At 45.6% G+C, this 18,122-nt stretch overlaps 1 protein-coding gene across 3 annotated transcripts in view; it reads left to right on the forward strand.

Annotated features, from left to right (window-relative positions):
• The window catches only part of ARHGAP24 (Rho GTPase activating protein 24), a 259,532-nt gene that overhangs the window by 24,919 nt on the left and 216,491 nt on the right, over window positions 1-18,122 (forward strand). For all 3 annotated transcript variants that reach the window (XM_075421196.1, XM_075421197.1, XM_075421195.1), the window contains exon 2: window positions 17,167-17,366. In XM_075421196.1, coding sequence (XP_075277311.1) covers window positions 17,187-17,366 — 180 coding nt within the window. In that variant the 5' untranslated portion in view covers window positions 17,167-17,186. The remainder of the gene's footprint in view (window positions 1-17,166; window positions 17,367-18,122) is intronic.

The following is an 18,122-nucleotide window of genomic DNA, read 5'->3' on the forward strand; positions in this document are numbered from 1 at the left end:
TGTCTCTTTCTGTAGCCTGCTTAAAACCTGGAGAGTGCCTGATGTTGCTTTGCTACTAGCTGTTGCTTTTTAATGTTTACCTTAAGTTTTGTGTAGGTAAGTAATGTGTGCAGGTCTTCTGTTTCTGAATCATGTATTAGGTGGTTTTAGCTAGCTTTCAGGTTGCTGAAGATAACCAGTTACTGTGAGGAGAAAGGCTATCCGCTATGGCAGCGTGCAGTTACACTCTATGTTGTGTAGATTTCAAATGCATTTTATATAATGACCAGAAAGACACACATGAACACAGAATGCTTTTAAAGAATGTGTGTTCACCTTTTAACTGTCGGTTATAGTAACAGAGCCTGAAGAATGTGGCTGCAGTAGTGGCGAGTTGCATCTTTGGCTGTAATGGTTCCTTCAGTACAAGCTGGAAAAGTGTTAGCTTCCATGCACAGATTGACCTTTTAAAGGATAAGGACTACATAAATGTATACCTTTCCTCCATATGAATTAATTTCAGAGTCAAGGGGTAGTGTCTTGGTGCTGGCTTAGGTATTCGGGGACAGTATTCGCTAAGAGATTTACTGGAAATGGGCAGTGCCACAGTGGCTTTATTAGTGTAGTATAGCATAATTTTTCATTCCCTAAAACAATTTAGATGGCATAACATACTCATTTCTGCTTTTTGAAATATATAGAAAGGATTGTGGACTCTATTTTTCTGATGCAAACTTGGTTTTAAATAAGTGAAATGTTAATTCTGTAAGTATAAATTAATGCTTTTCCTGGGCAGAAGATGGAAATGTCAACTACAAAGTAAAGGTGCTTATTTTGAATTGACTTTTCCCATGGGAAGACACACATATGCTTTTAAAAACTTTTACTATATTGTCTCCAGTATTCTAACATGGAAATTTATGTCAGTATGGTTAATGTTTTTAGGTGACACAGGCAATTACTGTTTATATTAAGCATTACTGAACAGCATTAAAACTATACTCATTTCTGTTTAAAAGCAGTTCTGTTTTAGGTTTGGGTCCTGCTGGGGATGGCACATAGAGAGGATGCAAATCTTGGCTCTGGTGCTCAGTTTAGTAGGAATGGCAGCGGATACACCCTTGAGCGTGCCAAGTTTGAGTATTTGGTTCTGACTTGCTGGTGTTTATTTCAATTGGGATGGTGCCAAGACACTGCCTGAAGCTGGGTGGGTACTCACTACCTGTGTACAGTACATGCTTACTTGTTTACTAGCCATATGCTCTTTTTCATGCGTAAAGGACGTGTAATGTGAACATACGCCGTTACAGTTGCCCCCAGGTGCTGCACTGTCCATGTGCCTCTGGAGCGGGTGAGAAATGGACATAGTAATTCTGAATTTCAGTGCAGGTAGGTGCTGTAATTCTGTCAGTTCCTCTGAGACACTGTGGTGAGATGCTCCCAAGTGCACGTCAGTGATGCCATGGTCCTTCTGCGGAACATATTTCCAGTTGTGAGATCTCTGCTTCAGAGGATCTCTCAGAATAACATCAAGTGCTGCTGTTACTTGGAACTTCTCTGAACTGAAAAGGACATTGTAGTTAACAAAACAGAAGGAAGAAATTTCACATGAAATGTTGATAGTAAGTATGTCAAAAATAAGTCCACAGACTTCTGTTTGTCATATGTAAGACGTAAAAGGTAATTATGCGGTGGGTTGAGGTGGGTTGAATCTTCCATTGTTTCCACTGTGAATTCCATGGAGGCACTCACAAATAAGGTTCCTCCTGCTCTGAACGTCTGTATATCAGGAGAGGTGTCACCAGTGAGTACTTGCTGTGCTAGCCTCTTGTTGCCAGAGCTGGGACTTTGCTGGAACTGTATTTGCTCTGAGCAAGAGATGAATGTGAAGTGTGGTGCACACAACAAATGTTCCTCTTCTGTCCTCCCACTCTCCAGCAACCACAAACCCTTTTTGCAGAACCTGTGTGCTCCTTCGATTTAGAAGAATTGCAGCAGGTTTGCGAGGAGGCTGTTGCTGCCATAGACAAACTAGCATGTATTTTTCCTGCCTATCAGCATACTTAGTGAATGTAACTTGTAACATCTTAACTCTCTTGGTCAATTTTACAAGGAAGGTGGAAGGCCTGAACTGCTGTGAATAGGACAATATGGAAAAGTCCTGTTGTGTTGGATTTCCTAAAAGAGCATGCAGCCAAATTCCATTCTCAGTGATTCACTGTCAGAGAGCTGCTGACATCCATACTCGGATGCCTTTTGCCGTCGGTCCTTAAGAACAAAGAGTAATACCAGAGATTATTTTTATACTTTGAGAGATCATCTTTTGAGATCATGCTTGGAGACAACTGTTAATCAGTTCTTTTGTAAGTGAAACCAGTAAGTGCTGAAGTATTCACCACTCACGTGTGGGAATCAAGTTGCTTTTAAGCTGTCCTTACAATCACTTTCTCCATGTAAAGTATGAAGCTGTAAACAGATTTTGAGATTTTTCAGAGGCAATGTAACCCATTGATTGGGAGAGACATCTGGGAGTTGGAATATCTTTTTGCTGTTCCAGATGCTGCTTTTGACTTGCTTCCTGACCTTTTCACTGCTCAGTATTTCAGCTTGTGAGACTTGCCAGCTGTTCTGCATTTCTTTGTCCATCTTGCATCACCTGACCCTTCAGCTACCAAAGGCTCTTTTCTGTCTTGTCTGTAGTTTTGTATGCTTCTCCAGCTAGTTACAGCTTTTCTGCTGTATGCAATTTCTCTCTAGCATTGCCAGTTTTACAGAATAAGACACCTGAAGTGGATGCCTGGGCAGAAACCTGGAAGATGAGACCACTTCATTCTAATCACACCTTCACTTTTGCAAGCACATTGGTAGGAGCAACCTTGTCTCGAAACTGTGTGCTACCCTGTGAGGAAAAAGCTGAGGACATATGTGCATAGTAAGTAACATGCAAAAGCATAACAGAGACAGTGTTATCCTTGTAAGTTGCTCCTTAAGCCTTCAGAACCCTTTTTTGTGGTGTGATATTCCATAGTCCCTGCTAAATCAGACATGGTATATCTGCAGTTGAGAAAAGAGAGCCAGACAGATTGTATGTAAATGTCTGTCAGTTACACAAGTCTTCTACAGGTGGAGTCCATCTCAACTCAGAAAAGAGAGTAGGATTAGGAAGTGATGGAGAGAGCAAAGTGTTGTTTCTAGGTGTCAGAAGATAGCCTGTAATGGACAAAGTGCTTTTTACTGTGCAATTTCATTGTGCCTCCTGCTGCTGCAACAGGAGTGGAAGGACAAGAAACAGTTTGTCTGAATGTTGCTGCATGGATTTAAACAGAATAGGACCTAATGGCAAGCGCAGCAAAACTTAACCTATGACACCCAAAATACTGTTCTGACAGCATGATGCTGTAGTCACAGAACTGCTGCCGTTGCTTTGGTTTATGTAGCGTCAGCTGACAGGTATGAGGGATGCTTTGTTATCCATCAATCTCTACCAAGGAAGCCAATATGATTTTGCTGCTGTACGGGAAAGAAATAAGTTCTGTCTAGCAAGTAGAGAAATGATGTGTTTAGGACTAATTAAGCTCCATTTGGTGCTGACTGTGGAAAGGACAGAGAGGAGACAAGAGGTTCTGACTCTGTGATCCCCTCGTCTGCCAGTGTTTTGTACCAACAACTGCACTATCATACAGAGGCACTACTATTGATCATTGCTATTTCAAGAGCAATTGCAAGCATCTGGGGCACTTGAGCTTGCTGTCCACCAGCTTGGGCTGAGTGCTGTCCTGAATGTAATAGGACAGAAGTTTTTTGAGACTAGTCTGTTACATGATTCATAAAAGGTAGGTCTGATGCCCGTCAGTGACTCTAGACCATGGGGAGATTCATAGGGGGACAAATGCAGCTGGTACTGTGGGATTATGGTGAGGGGAAGTGAACTAGTGTCCAGACCTCATCTATAGGGTTTAAACTGTGAACATGTATGCTAACACTAGTCACAACAGAAGATAAATATGCACACACGAAAGTTGATGTTTTCAAAGGCGCCTGACAGAATTTGTTAGCTAATTTCCATTGTAATTCACAAGAAGTTGAATACCTTTTTATATTCTTTACAAATTCTCCAGTCCCATTTTATTTGGGCTATTTATAACTGTGTTTGAATTCCTGTAAGCAAACAGTAGGCTTGTAGAAGTTTGTCTAGTGTAGCAATATCTGTAGGATGGTTCTGGTGTGGAAATGCAAATCATGTACTACAGAGTTGTATTTGACCAAGACCTCAAATTTCTGGTAAAATTATTGGGTCTTGGTTTTGGAACTGATCCCAAAATGCATTGAAAAGTAATGGAAGTCTTTCCCTTAGCTTCACTGGGCAGTGGATCAGGTCTTTACAATCTGTGCTGATAACACCTCTCAATCTTTTTTATTGCCTAAGTAGCAATTATTTAGGCCTTGGAACTGAAATTCTTTCAAACAAAGTATCTTCAGGCTGTCGGTGATAGGACAAAAATGAGTGTGGGGAATGCCAAACAGCCAGATGCATCTGTGATTAGGAGTGTTACTGCCAGTAGTACAAAAGGTTTTCAGATGTCTCAGAAAACATTCTGGATAAAAGTATAACATCTGTTCTAAAGGCTTGTGGAGAAAAGCTACTGGCAAGTGTACTGCTGCAGCTTTTGAAAAAGAACAAGATGGGAATGCTTTAAAATCTGTCCTTGTGGTGACAGAGCTTGAGACATGCTCCTTGTGATGTGCATCTTGTAAAAACAGTTGCTAAGCACTAGCAACTAGCAGAAATTCAACTCTCTTTTTAAGTTTGTTTTTTTTTTACCCCTTTGACATGTTTCTTTCCTTCAATGTGCCATATTCTGTTTTCACAGGAGAAGAGTAGAAACTGACTTGAAGCACCATGATGATGAGAAATAGGACAGTCTTTTGCTTCCTGCAGCAGTTGATTACAAATGCGTGCTTGTGTTACAGAAGAGATTCAGGTGTCTTCAGACATATTATGAGTAGGATAAAGGCAGACAATGTTTTTTTTCACATATTAAATGGTTTAATTAAGTTGTTACTCAGAGAGATCAAGAAAAAGCAAAAGGAAACTCACTGTCAGAGGCAGCACTCCGTACCTGAAAGATACTGATAAGCTTAAACTTAGGTACTTTTGTGTTTTGGTTTCGGCTGCCGCCGGCAACAAAAGCGCCATGCGGCCGCCCCTCCCCCTGCCACGGTGCGGAGGAGAATGGAAAGAAACAGGCAGAAACTAGTGGGTCGGGATAAGGGCAGTTTAACAGAACAGCAAACAGAGGGAAACAGGAAAAACAATGGTAGAAATAAGGAGAAAACACAACAACGAACCGCATGACCCAGACAGCCGCTCTCCCAAACAAGAGCGGCGCCGCGCCCTCCCAAACCGCGAGAGAGTCCCTGCCGCGCCGCCCCCCCCACCGGAACCCAGCATGATGTCACATGGTATGGAATACCGGGCTCTGCTTGGCCAGGTGGGGTCAGCCCGCACCCCCCGGCTGTGCCTCTTCCTGGAGTCCGGTGAAAATTAACCCTGTCCTGGCCAAACCCAGGACATTATCCATCCCTTATTCCATACCATCTACGTCGTGCCCAGCTCCCCCATTGTCCACCTGATCACCACCACTTCTCCTGTCTCCAGATATCATTCCCTTAGTCTATGGATCATCACTCTAAAGTGTCCATTGAGTTCATTTAATCCAGGACTTGAGGCTCCATCTGTCGTAATGGTCTTCCGTGGCAGGAGAGGTGATGTGTGGTGATGGGCGGTCACTTGCTGCACCCGGAGCTCACGGCTGATGTATCTGGTGCGGCCCGTGCCCACAGTCTGCAGGAGACGTTGATCTTGATGAAGTTGCTGGATGCCAGTTGTTGAAAAACCAGGTCCAATTCCATCATCACTGTGCTCTGCTAGGTTTTCATCAAAAAAGTCCATCCTTCTTTAATCTGGATGATTCTTACTATGCTACTACTGGTACAAAATATAACAATTATAACAGTGATAACAGACAGTGACAGGGTTATTTAACAATTAACTTTATACAATTTATTTATGGACTATTCTCACCCAAAATCAAATCCCCATGAGGTACACATCGGATTTCCCCATCCTTCCACATTACCCACCAGGTACACCCAGGTCCTTGAGCAAAAGCAATCCCTCGGATGGGCTTGCCTTTGCCCGAGGCAGGACTAACCCAAACCGTCTTCCCTAACATGTTCCACATGTGCACTAGAGGGACTTTATCCCCTTCTACGGGGCGCTGAGGTTTTGACTGGGAAGGACCAGCCCGGTTGGTGGACCCTCTGGTGTTAACCAACCAGGTGGCCGTTGCTAAATGAGTATCCCAGTTTTTGAGAGTCCCACCCCCCATTGCTCTCAGAGTGGTTTTTAGCAGCCCATTGTACTGCTCGATCTTTCCAGAGGCTGGTGCATGGTAGGGCATGTGATACACCCACTCGATACCGTGTTCTTTGGCCCAGGTGTCTATGAGGCTGTTGTGAAAGTGAGTCCCGTTGTCCAACTCAGTTCTTTCGGGAGTGCCATGTCGCCACAGGACTTGTTTTTCCAGGCCCAGAATGGTATTCCGGGCGGTGGCATGGGGCACAGGGTAGGTTTCCAGCCATCCGGTGGTGGCCTCCACCATTGTGAGCACATAGCGCTTGCCTTGGCAGGTTTGTGGCAGTGTGATGTAATCAATCTGCCAAGCCTCCCCATATTTATATTTTAGCCATCGTCCTCCATACCACTGAGGCTTTACCTGCTTGGCTTGCTTGATTGCAGCGCATGTTTCACATTCATGGATAACCTGTGCGATGGTGTCCATGGTCAAGTCCACCCCTCGGTCACGAGCCCATTGGTATGTCATGTCCCTTCCTTGGTGGCCCGAGGTGTCATGGGCCCACCGAGCTATAAACAGTTCACCCTTATGTTGCCAGTTCAGATCCACCTGAGCCACTTCAATCTTGGCAGCCTGATCTACCTGGTGGTTGTTTTGATGTTCCTCAGTGGCCCGACTCTTAGGGACGTGGGCGTCCACGTGACAGACTTTTACAACCAACTGCTCCAGACGGGCAGCAATATCTTGCCACAATGTGGCAGCCCAGATCGGTTTGCCTCTGCGCTGCCAGTTGTTCTTCTTCCATTGCTGCAGCCACCCCCACAAGGCATTGGCCACCATCCAGGAGTGGGTGTAAAGATAGAGCACTGGCCACTTCTCTCAACTGGCAATGTCTAAAGCCAGCTGGATGGCTTTCACCTCTGCAAACTGGCTTGACTCACCTTCTCCCTCGGCAGTTTCCGCGACTTGTCGTGTAGGGCTCCATACAGCAGCTTTCCACCTCCGCTGCTTCCCCACAATGCGACAGGACCCATCCGTGAACAGGACATACTGTTTCTTATCTTCTGGCAGCTGGTTATACAGTGGGGCCTCTTCAGCACGTGTCACCTCCTCCTCTGGCGATGCTCTGAAATCTTTGCCTTCTGGGCAGTCCATGATGACCTCCAGAATTCCTGGGCGACTGGGGTTTCCCGTTCGGGCGCGCTGGGTGATCAGCGCGACCCACTTACTCCACGTAGCATCGGTGGCATGATGTGTAGAGGGGACCCTCTCTTTGAACATCCAGCCCAGGACCGGCAATCGTGGTACTAGGAGGAGCTGTGCTTCAGTGCCGACCACTTCTGAAGCAGCTCGAACGCCTTCATATGCTGCCAGAATCTCTTTTTCAGTGGGAGTATAGCGGGCCTTGGATCCTTTGTATCCCTGGCTCCAGAACCCCAGGGGTCGACCTCGAGTCTGCCCTGGTGCTTTCTGCCAGAGACTCCAGGTTGGGCCATTCTCCCCGGCTGCGGTGTAGAGCACGTTTTTAACATCTTGCCCTGACCGGACTGGACCAATGGCTACGGCATGAACTATCTCCCATTTAATTTGTTCAAATGCCTGTCGTTGCTCAGGGCCCCATTCAAAATCATTCTTCTTCCGGGTCACGTGGTACAGAGGGCTTACAATCTGGCTGTAATTTGGGATGTGCATCCTCCAAAAACCCACAACACCCAGGAAGGCCTGTGCTTCCTTTTTGCTGGTTGGTGGAGACATAGCTGCTATTTTGTTGATGACATCCATTGGGATTTGACGGCGCCCATCCTGCCATTTTATTCCCAAAAACTGGATCTGTTGCGCAGGTCCCTTGACTTTACTTCGCTTAATGGCGAAACCGGCTTTCAGAAGGATCTGAACTATTTTCTCCCCTTTCTCAAAAACTTCCTCTGCTGTGTCACCTCATACAATGATGTCAATGATGTACTGCAGGTGTTCTGGAGCTTCACCCTTTTCCAGTGCAGTCTGGATCAGTCCATGGCAAATGGTGGGACTGTGTTTCCACCCCTGGGGCAGTCGATTCCAGGTGTACTGGATGCCCCTCCAGGTGAAAGCAAACTGTAGCCTGCACTCTGCTGCCAAAGGGATGGAGAAGAATGCATTAGCGATGTCAATTGTAGCGTACCACTTGGCTGCCTTTGACTCCAGCTGATATTGAAGTTCTAACATGTCTGGCACGGCAGCACTCAGCAGTGGTATGACTTCATTCAGGCCACGGTAGTCTATTGTCAGTCTCCACTCTCCAGTAGGTTTTCTCACTGGCCATATGGGACTATTAAAGGGTGAGCGAGTTTTGCTGATCGCTCCTTGACTCTCCAGCTGGCGGATCAGCTGATGAATGGGGAGAAGGGAGTCTTGGTTGGTACGATACTGTCGCCGGTGCACCGTTGTGGTCGCGATTGGCACTTGTTGTTCTTCCACCCTCAGCAACCCCACAACGGAAGGATCCTCCGAGAGACCAGGCAAAATGGACAGCTGTTTAATTTCTTCCGTCTCCACAGCCGCTATGCCAAAAGCCCACCGATACCCCTTTGGGTCCTTGAAATACCCTCTCCTAAGATAGTCTATCCCAAGGATGCACGGAGCCTCGGGGCCAGTTACAATGGGGTGCTTCTGCCACTCCTGCCCAGTGAGGCTCACTTCAGCCTCCAATACACTCAGCTCTTGGGACCCCCCTGTCACTCCAGAAATGCAAACGGACTCTGACCCTTTGAACTCTGATGGCATTAAAGTACACTGTGCACCAGTGTCCACTAGAGCTTTATACTCTTGTGGATCTGACGTGCCAGGCCACCGAATCCACACCGTCCAATAAACACGGTTGTCCCTTTCCTCCACCTGGCTGGAGGCAGGGCCCCTCTAATCCTGGTCAGAGAATTTGCTGCTCACCTGCTGTAAAAATGACTTGGAGGTCCCCTCCAGAGGATCGGAATCAAGGTCAAACTGTCTACCTGGTCTGGAGAGCTGGCTGCTGGAAACTGGAGCAGCATTTTTCCTAAGAGAATCCCCTTTGGTGATTGTTTTACCTCGTAACTCACGCACTCGTGCCTCTAGACTTGAGGTGGGTTTTCCATCCCACTTCCTCATGTCCTCTCCGTGGTCACGCAGGTAAAACCACAGGGTGCCCTGGGGTGTATAGCCTCTGTATTCCCTCTCCTGAGCAGAGAAACGCTTGCCCCTAATAGCTGAGACACTGGCCCGTACAGGTGGGGAGTAGGACATGTTCTCTTTGATTTGCCGCACCTCCCGGGCCAGTTTCTCCACAGCTGAGACAACGGAGGAAGAGAGACTTTCCTCATATTGCCGGAGTCGGACAGCCACCTCATCCACCTTTGGTGCCTCTTCTCTCCAGTCTGCTACTGCCAGTGAGTTGGCATATGAGGATGATGCCCTCCGCACAAACTTCCTCCACATGGATTGTGAGCACTGGAGTTCGTCTGGGTCTGTGGGTAACTGGTCATCATCTGGTTCATTATAAACCATCTCCCGCACAGCTAATTCCCTCAAGTACTGAATACCCCTTTCCATATTGGTCCACTTGCCAGGATAACATACATAATCGTCACTGAAGGGGTATCTCTCCCTCACGCCTGACAGAAGTCTCCTCCAGAGGCTGAGGACTTGTTCCTTCTTCCCAATGGCCTTGTCAGTGCCCCCATCCCTGGCCAGGGATCCCAGCTGCTTGGCTTCCTTGCCCTCTAATTCCAAGCTGCTGGCCCCATGATCCCAGCACCGCAGCAGCCAGGTGACAATGTGCTCACCTGGGTGGCAGCTGAAATCTTTCCGCATGTCCCGCAGCTCGCTCAGGGACAGGGACTGGGTGATGACCTCTGTCTCTATCTCCCGCGATGACCCTGGCTCATCGTCATCCCTCCCGGAGCAATCTGCTCTCTTTGTGTCTTTCTTTAGTTTTACAGGGGCGACTGCTACCAGCAGAGGTTGGTCATTGGGCTCAGCCACGATGCCTGGGGCTGGAGCTGGGTCTGGAGGAGCTGCTGTGTCTGCCAGGGAAACCGAGGCAGACCCTGCAGCTGTGGCTGCAGCATGCGTGATGCCGGTCGGGGGGGGGGCTGTGACTGCCTGCTGGGCTGGAGGGGCTGCAGGGCCAGCTGGGGGGGCATTGCCAGTCCCAGTGCCTGCCGCTTCCTTTCTCCCTCTTTCCCCTTTAGGGCACTGAATCAGGTTGAACAGGGCTGGGTAGGTGTGGGCCAGACTCCAGCACATTGCGGTGATCTGTGTCTCTCTGGAGTTCCCAGCGTGGCAGCACACTTTTTGCAGATATTTTACTAGTTTGTCTGGATCCTGCACTTGTTCAGGGGTGAGTTTAATAAACACCGGAGGTGCCCACTGCCCTAGGTACTTGCCCATGCTGTCCCACACACCCAGCCACTCAAAGCTATCCAGCCCCGGGGCAGGTCTCTGCACGATGTTCTTAACGACTTGTTTAGCCCTAAACAAAACCTGCAACCCATTCAGGAGGGAGAACAAAAGGAGAGTGCTGGCCTGAGCATCCCACTGGTACTCGAAATTCTCAAAAGCCGTTAGGACCAGTCTGAGGGAGGCGGGGGGGGGGGGGGGGGGGGGGGGGGGGGGGGGGGAGGGGGGAAGAGTGGGGGGAGGTATCCCCTTTGGTTTTCCCCACAGATTGGGTTTGATTATTAACAAATTCTAAGACATGGGGTCCAAGGTACGGAAATGATCGTAGTGCCGCATGCAAATACAAGCCTAATTTCATGCACAGTGATATTATCGTATGATAAGTCGATATCGTACAGTAGAGGAAAATCACTATCCTGGTCCTTTTCCCAGCCATGATGAACAGCATGGCGATGAACACATAGTGCAAATACGGATTTACATAGCAGAGCCACTTTATCAAAGTCAGAAACATTTTTAACTGGCGACTATTTAACACAGAAATACGCGTATAACCGAATTTAACAAAATTTAAGAAAGCTGTTTTAACACACACTGCTCCGTTATCCCTGCCCCACGTTGGGTGCCAATTTAAATGTTTTGGTTTCGGCTGCCGCTGGCAACAAAAGCTCCACGCGGCTGCCCCTCCCCCCCGCCGCGGTGCGCATGACAATGAAAAGAAACAGGCAGAAACTGGTGGGTTGGCATAAGGGCAGTTTAACAGAATAGCAAACAGAGGGAAACAACAACAACAACGATACAGATAAGGAGAAAACACAACGAACCGCACAAACCAGACAGCCACTCTCCCGAACAGGACCGGCACCGCGCCCTCCCAAGCCGTGAGTGAGTCCCCCAAGCCGCGCCGCCCCCCCCCCACCGGAACCCAGCATGACAGCACATGGTATGGAATACCGGGCTCTGCTTGGCCAGGTGGGGTCAGCCCCCACCCCCTGGCTGTGCCCCTTTCCTGGCATCCGGTGAAAATTAACCCTGTCCTGGCCAAACTCAGGACATTATGCCGTATGTGGCTCATGGGAAATAAGTAGGAAGGAACCCAGAATTAGACATCAGTTGCAAAATGAGTTGTTTCTCTTCATATAAGTGTTGCAGTAATTGAAGTAACCTAATTTTATGTGGAACTGTAATGCCACAAAGATATTTATGAATTTTGCACGTGTATATGTGTGTGTATATATATTCGGCAGATGTGTTCATCAGTGACCAAGTTAATCATTTCTGCAAAATTGCAGCCTTTTACTGGGTATCTGTTAATATGTCTGACATGAAGAAGCCATCACTGTGCAGTGTTGCATTTCTTGCCCTTTTGGCAGAGCAAAAGGATTAGACCTTGTGACAGGCTAGAGGAGTATGGTTCTGGGACTGGTGCTTTGGTGGCTTCTCATCTGTATTGATTTTGTGCCAGGCTGACATGGAACTGCAAAGGATCTGCTACAGCATCTGAGCAACAACAATGATGAAGAAGGGATGCTGGAAGGGAACGCTGATGAAGTTTTGCATGCTTGAAATGTGCTACCTTGGCCGTGAGAAATTCCTGTGACAATAAAAACATACCGCAAACCATCAGGGTTTCTTGCCAAATGGGTTGTCTTGGTGCAGTCCTGTGACTATTCACTGTAACTGAATTTGCTGTGCTTCAATGACATTCTCACTATTTCCTGGCAAAGTGCTGGGATCTGGGGCAGCTGCCCAATTCTGTATTTCAAGTATCGAGTGAATGGTAGCTAAGGAGAAACCCGTCTCTGCTTTCTGTGCATGGCGCCAGCACAGCCCTTCCGCATTCGTGAGGAGAACCCAAGTGCAGTTATTTGGCTTCTAGACAGACTAGTGAGAGAGGCAGGTGCCCTTATGGGAACAGAAAAAGGTTGAATTTGGGCCAGCAGTGGTAGATGGTCATGGGCTTCATGGACCAGAGGATGTTGATGTAGAGCCAGTGCGTCCGGGAACATTTCTCATTTTGGTTACTTTGCACTCCCAATGTCCAGACAAGCCCAGGTGAGTTAGCCCACAGCTAGCCCCAAACGAATAGACCATGTAGCATTTGTTCAGTTCTGGTCATTACCTAAACTGGAGGTTGGCCAAGTCAATAGAGTTGACTCTGGCAGCAAGTACAAGTTGTATTTCCCATTCAGAAGACGGGCTTTAGCAATATGCTCATTTAGTGCTTGAGAATGCATGACCTTCTGCCTTGTCTTGAGAGCGAGAGGACTTGGCATATGTTGATGTAATTCCACACTTTGTCATGTTTTATTTACATACTGTTTGCACCTTGCTGTTTTCTGCTTCAGTGCCAGCACCCTGATATTTTTGCAATTTATTTCTGTGATCTTGGTGTTGAAACAACTGTAAAAACAACCAGTGAAAGTGAGCCAGCTGCTGGAATTTCTGATTCCGAGTCTGGTTTGCAGTAGGCAGATTCTGAAAGGGAAGGAGAGATGGAAAACAACAAATAAATTTAATCTCACGACTAAATACAATTTCTCTTAACAAAAATCAGTTAGGTGGCTGAAATTTCAACTGCTGAAGAGAATTAAATCACTAATAAATGAAATAATACAGCTATTTTGTAGAGAAAATGTCCAAGGATATACTGCTTTGTTGGGGTTGATGTAGCTTGAGAGTTAGCATGACTAGGCCGCTTAAGCAAAACAGTTAACATAACTGAACAGGCCGCTGGAAAGGGCAGTTATTCATAACAATTGAGAAAGTTCTGATAGCGCACATGATGTGGGTTAGCAAAAACAAGATGTGTTCAAGGACATGGAGGCGGTCTGTTGCTATTAGCGCTAATGCATAGTTACCAATCATAAGAGAATATGGGGTGCATGAACAGCGCATGATTTATGTGTGTAGCCTATCGGAATAAGCGTGATCGTGTGTACAGATATGGAAAAATGTATATAACCACGCAAGCGGAGCAATAAAGGGAATCGACTGTGCATTGCATCAATGTGTGAGAGTCGTTCCTCTCCCTGCACAGATGCTGAAACTCGGCACTGCTTATTTAAAGGAGATCTTACACCTGCCTGTGAGAACGTGGGAGCACTAGAATGTCATCTCTCCTACACGTCATTTGTTTTAGTATTGCGGAAATAGTTTAAGATATAAATTTTACCAGATGAAGAGATGTAGATCCATTAACATTTTCCCTGGCTAGCTAAAGTCCAAATACTTAGTTTGTTCACTGGTGTCAACACCAGTGAAATGTGACTTTGTAGAATGAAATTAAAAATAGCCTTTCATACAAGTAGTTAATTGCTGTTGACTTTGATATTTGTATTCTTGTTTGTGGTCCAAGTGTAGAAGGGACCTCGTGTCCTTAACACTGCAGTGATACACACAGTTGCTGTATCTAAACTCTTCCTTTGAGGCTGGCCCAAGCAGCAGAGATAAACATCAGCTTAGCAGAAGCTGAGAGCCATGATTTTCTGTGGTTGTGCAGCAAGGAGCAGGGGGTAGCCTATAGGTGGTGATTTCGTTCCTTCCTTTTTTTTGGTTGCAATAACTTACCTGCTGTTTACAATGCTTTCCTTAAATACTTGCTAGTTCACTTTCTAAGGATGGGAGTTGGAGGGCTGCTTCTTGGCATCTCCTTTGGCCTAGCCCAAAACCAGCAGCATCCAAGAGATTTCTGCTCCTATTCAAAAATGGCAATTATGAGTTGGGTACATTTCGTTTTGGAGAGAATGATCTCATATAGCACAGATAAGTCATTCCTGACACGTTTTCACCACACACACTGATAAGCAGAGGTAGAGTACATGTTAGTTTAATAAAGCCTCCTGTGTATGGATGAGATTTTGGAGATTGTACTGTACGGATAAGTTTTTGTATTGTATGGATCAGAGATTGAAGTGTATGGATCAGTTTTTGGAGATTACCTGATCATTACTTATGGCAAATAATTTCACTTAACCTGTCTTCCGCCTCCTGAAGAGCTAAGGTAACAAGTGAGAGAGTTTGGGCATCCAGGGATAAAGCTGTAGGGGTTTCAGAGGCTGCTTGACCACTGCTTTATTGCATTCGTAATTATTACAGTGCAAAGTGAATGAAGAATATTACAAGAGCTCAAACTACCTTGAAGTGTGAGCACATGTTTATGAACAAGGTCCTGAGAAAGCAAGCTGTTATTTTTTCTAGTGGTAGTTGAACCTCCGTTTGCAGCTCCAGATTGGAAGGAGGCAAGAAACTCACTACAATGTCTAATACACTCTACAGCCCCATAGCTACAGTTTTCAGAGTGTATACTCTGATGGTACCTAAGCCTCACAGAAACCCTCTGTCAGCGTGATCTGAGGGTTTATCAGCTGGTTTGTTCTAGTTAGGATGCATTTGTGACCTCAGGCACACAAAAAACAAAAGAAAAATCTTTGTCCGCTCTCCTGAGAGCCAGGCACAGTTGTATGTTGTGCAGGGACACTTTGCTCAAGTAAATGTAAGAGTACCAGTGTTCTGGGTGACTCTAGGTGAACCCTAAAGAATTAGGAGAAGTACTTTCTTTTCCTTTTTCTGAGAAGAATAACAAGTGATTTAAGTCTTGATCCTGCAATTTGTACTTTGCAATGAAACCTCGGTGCTAGTGTTGAGGCCCATGAACCTCAGGCACAGTTAAGAGTTTTAATACAGAGACTGGATTGCAGGATCCAGCCCAAAGCAGGGATGTGACAACAGACTGTGTGTGGGCATTAAAAACTAAAGGTGTAAATGTACAGCAGAGACCGCAGCTGGAGAAGTTGTTTCAAAGAAGGATAAGCGTGAATGGTAGGAAGAAAGGAGCCAAAGGAAAAATGGTCTGAAAAGCACTCCTGACTGGAATCAATTTATCTATTTATTTCTTCTTGCTTGATTATATTGCAATTTATTTTACAATGATGTAACGCTGTCCAGGCAAAGTACTTGTATTAATTGTCAGAGGGATGGTCTTGTCTATCAAATGAATGTGTATCTCCGTTTCTAATCTACCTCAGAAGCTAAACACAAACCTTTGCAATGCTGATGCCTGTTACTCTGTTCAGTAATAGTACTGTTGCTGTATAGGGGACTGGAGCAGGAGAGCCAGCTTTGGACTCACCAATCTACTTTGCCAACGTCAGAACAGGAAGCTTTGGTCTAGATATTCTTAGTCAGAAATGTCTCCAGCCTGCAATATCTAGAAAATTTTATTCTTTTCCCACCCTGATGTTTAGACTCAATAAATACATTACCTGTGAAGCCAGCTTTCCCAGGCTCTAACAGCTGTGCAAGTTCCTGACCAGGCAAGAAAGGCTGCCAGTGGTAGTCTAGAAAGAAGAGAAAGGTGTTGTTCTTCAAGCACTTACAGACAGTGAAATGTCACCATTAATTTTTTGTGTTTGTGGTTATAGTCACATTTTATTCTGTTTAGGTATACACTATTTGGCACATGTACATGTCAGTTTGATTTGTATTTCTACTGAAAATATCAGAACTTGTGACTCAAAATCCTAAGTTTGTTGAGCTCTAGACTTAATAGGGGATCAGGAAGAGTCTTTTGACCATGAAGGTTAAGCACATGACTGCATGATTGTATGTACAAAATCCATCAGGAAGATTCGTGACTGTCCAGAGATGGTTAAAAAGTATAGTTTTAACAAGGCTGAAAAGCCACATGAAACTTTGCCAACTTTAATTTCACAACTCAGCTCTGGTTTTGACACACTTCTTGTGCCTTGAGTTGACGTGCCAAAATTGTGCGTGATTTGCAAAATGTCTGTAATAAGCATGGCTGGACACACACCCCCTTCAGTCAGGGGACTGCTTGTATGAGGTTTTCTTGTATTCTTGTATTTACTGTCACCATTCCATTAAATAGACTTAAGTAAAACAAAAGGAGAAAAAGCGCCTGCTTCTCTAAAGGAGTATATTAAGCCTCAGAGAAGTGGAGGCTTCTTTAATATTCCCTGAAAGCCCCAGGCTTCTCAGGAAATATTAAATGGGGAGGTCTGGTAGTGAGAAGCATGCTGCTTTCCTTAGTCTGAACACATACTCCAAGTTCATTCCTTGTTACTGCCGGTAATCCAGCAGAAACCATCTCAAGAAAGAGCTGGTGACTTCCTCAGTGCTCGTTAAAATATCTAACACTGTACTTGAACAAATCTTTTGTTTTTAGCCTGCTTTTTAGCAACTCAGTTCATTATTACTGTTGTCTTTGATAGGCAAGTAATATTCTCTCAGCTGATGGGATGCTAGTGTGAGAATAATCAGGCAGATGGTAAATGCTTTTCTAGCACACAGCTGTGGTCACGGTGTGTTTCTTTTCCAGCTGTGTTGAAAGGAGCAAGTAACTGTCTGTATAATAATCTAATTATTTTACCTTTTCCTCTTGTTTTCTCAACAGGAGAGCTGCCCAGTCCCAGTATGGAAGAACATGGTGGCTCTGCAGAGACTTCTCTGCCGAGCCAAGGGCGGCACAGTGCCATTAAGTGTGGGTGGCTGCGGAAGCAAGGAGGCTTTGTCAAGACCTGGCACACACGCTGGTTTGTTCTCAAGGGTGACCATCTTTACTATTTCAAAGATGAAGATGAAACCAAGCCCTTGGTAAGTGAAAGGAGGAGATAGGATGGGAGGTGAGGGAGGAAAATAAGTTAATGCAAGCAGAGAATTGTCTGGTGTTCCAAGTAACAAACCTCTCCATCTCTGTCATTGACTCAATACAACTTGGGATTTTGATTACACTGAACACAAAACCGAGTCAGGTCTTGGCAGTTAGTGTGGTTTCCCCATCAAGGCTTGTTTCTAAAACTTCATTTTCCAGGTCAGGTTTTCTCACTGCAGCATTTTAATGACAGTGCAGTGTATGTGACGTTCAAGTAGCAAAAGTCAGTCAAATGGACTTGATAGAGGCAGATGAATAAGCTGTATTTGAACAGGTACTGCTTATTTTTCTGCCGTTTAAAATGTGGAGTATCCCTGCTTCCTGTCTTCCCAAATAGGAAATCCTGTAATACTGTAGCCTGAATACATTGCCATTTATAATGTGGAAAAGACTGCTGTCTGCTGCCTGGTTCTGTTGTAGTGATTTACTGCTCCTTAATGCTCATCTATTTTCCTATTTATTTAGATTTTTCGCCAGCATGCTTTAGGGCCACCTGTCTCTAGATTGCTATAAGAGCAAATTATGCTGCCTCTCAGGTCAGAGCATGCCTGAGCCTCTGTAATAAGAAGTTAAGAGACATCTTGAGCTAGCACTTACAGGAGTATGATAATCCTATGTGTTAATCATTTCCTAGATGCTTGTGCGTTCAGAAAAAGCTCTGACATCTGCGAATTACCTCTGTGCAGATATTCAAATAT

This window comes from Opisthocomus hoazin, chromosome 5, assembly GCF_030867145.1.
Source record: "Opisthocomus hoazin isolate bOpiHoa1 chromosome 5, bOpiHoa1.hap1, whole genome shotgun sequence".
Lineage (NCBI taxonomy): Eukaryota > Metazoa > Chordata > Aves > Opisthocomiformes > Opisthocomidae > Opisthocomus > Opisthocomus hoazin.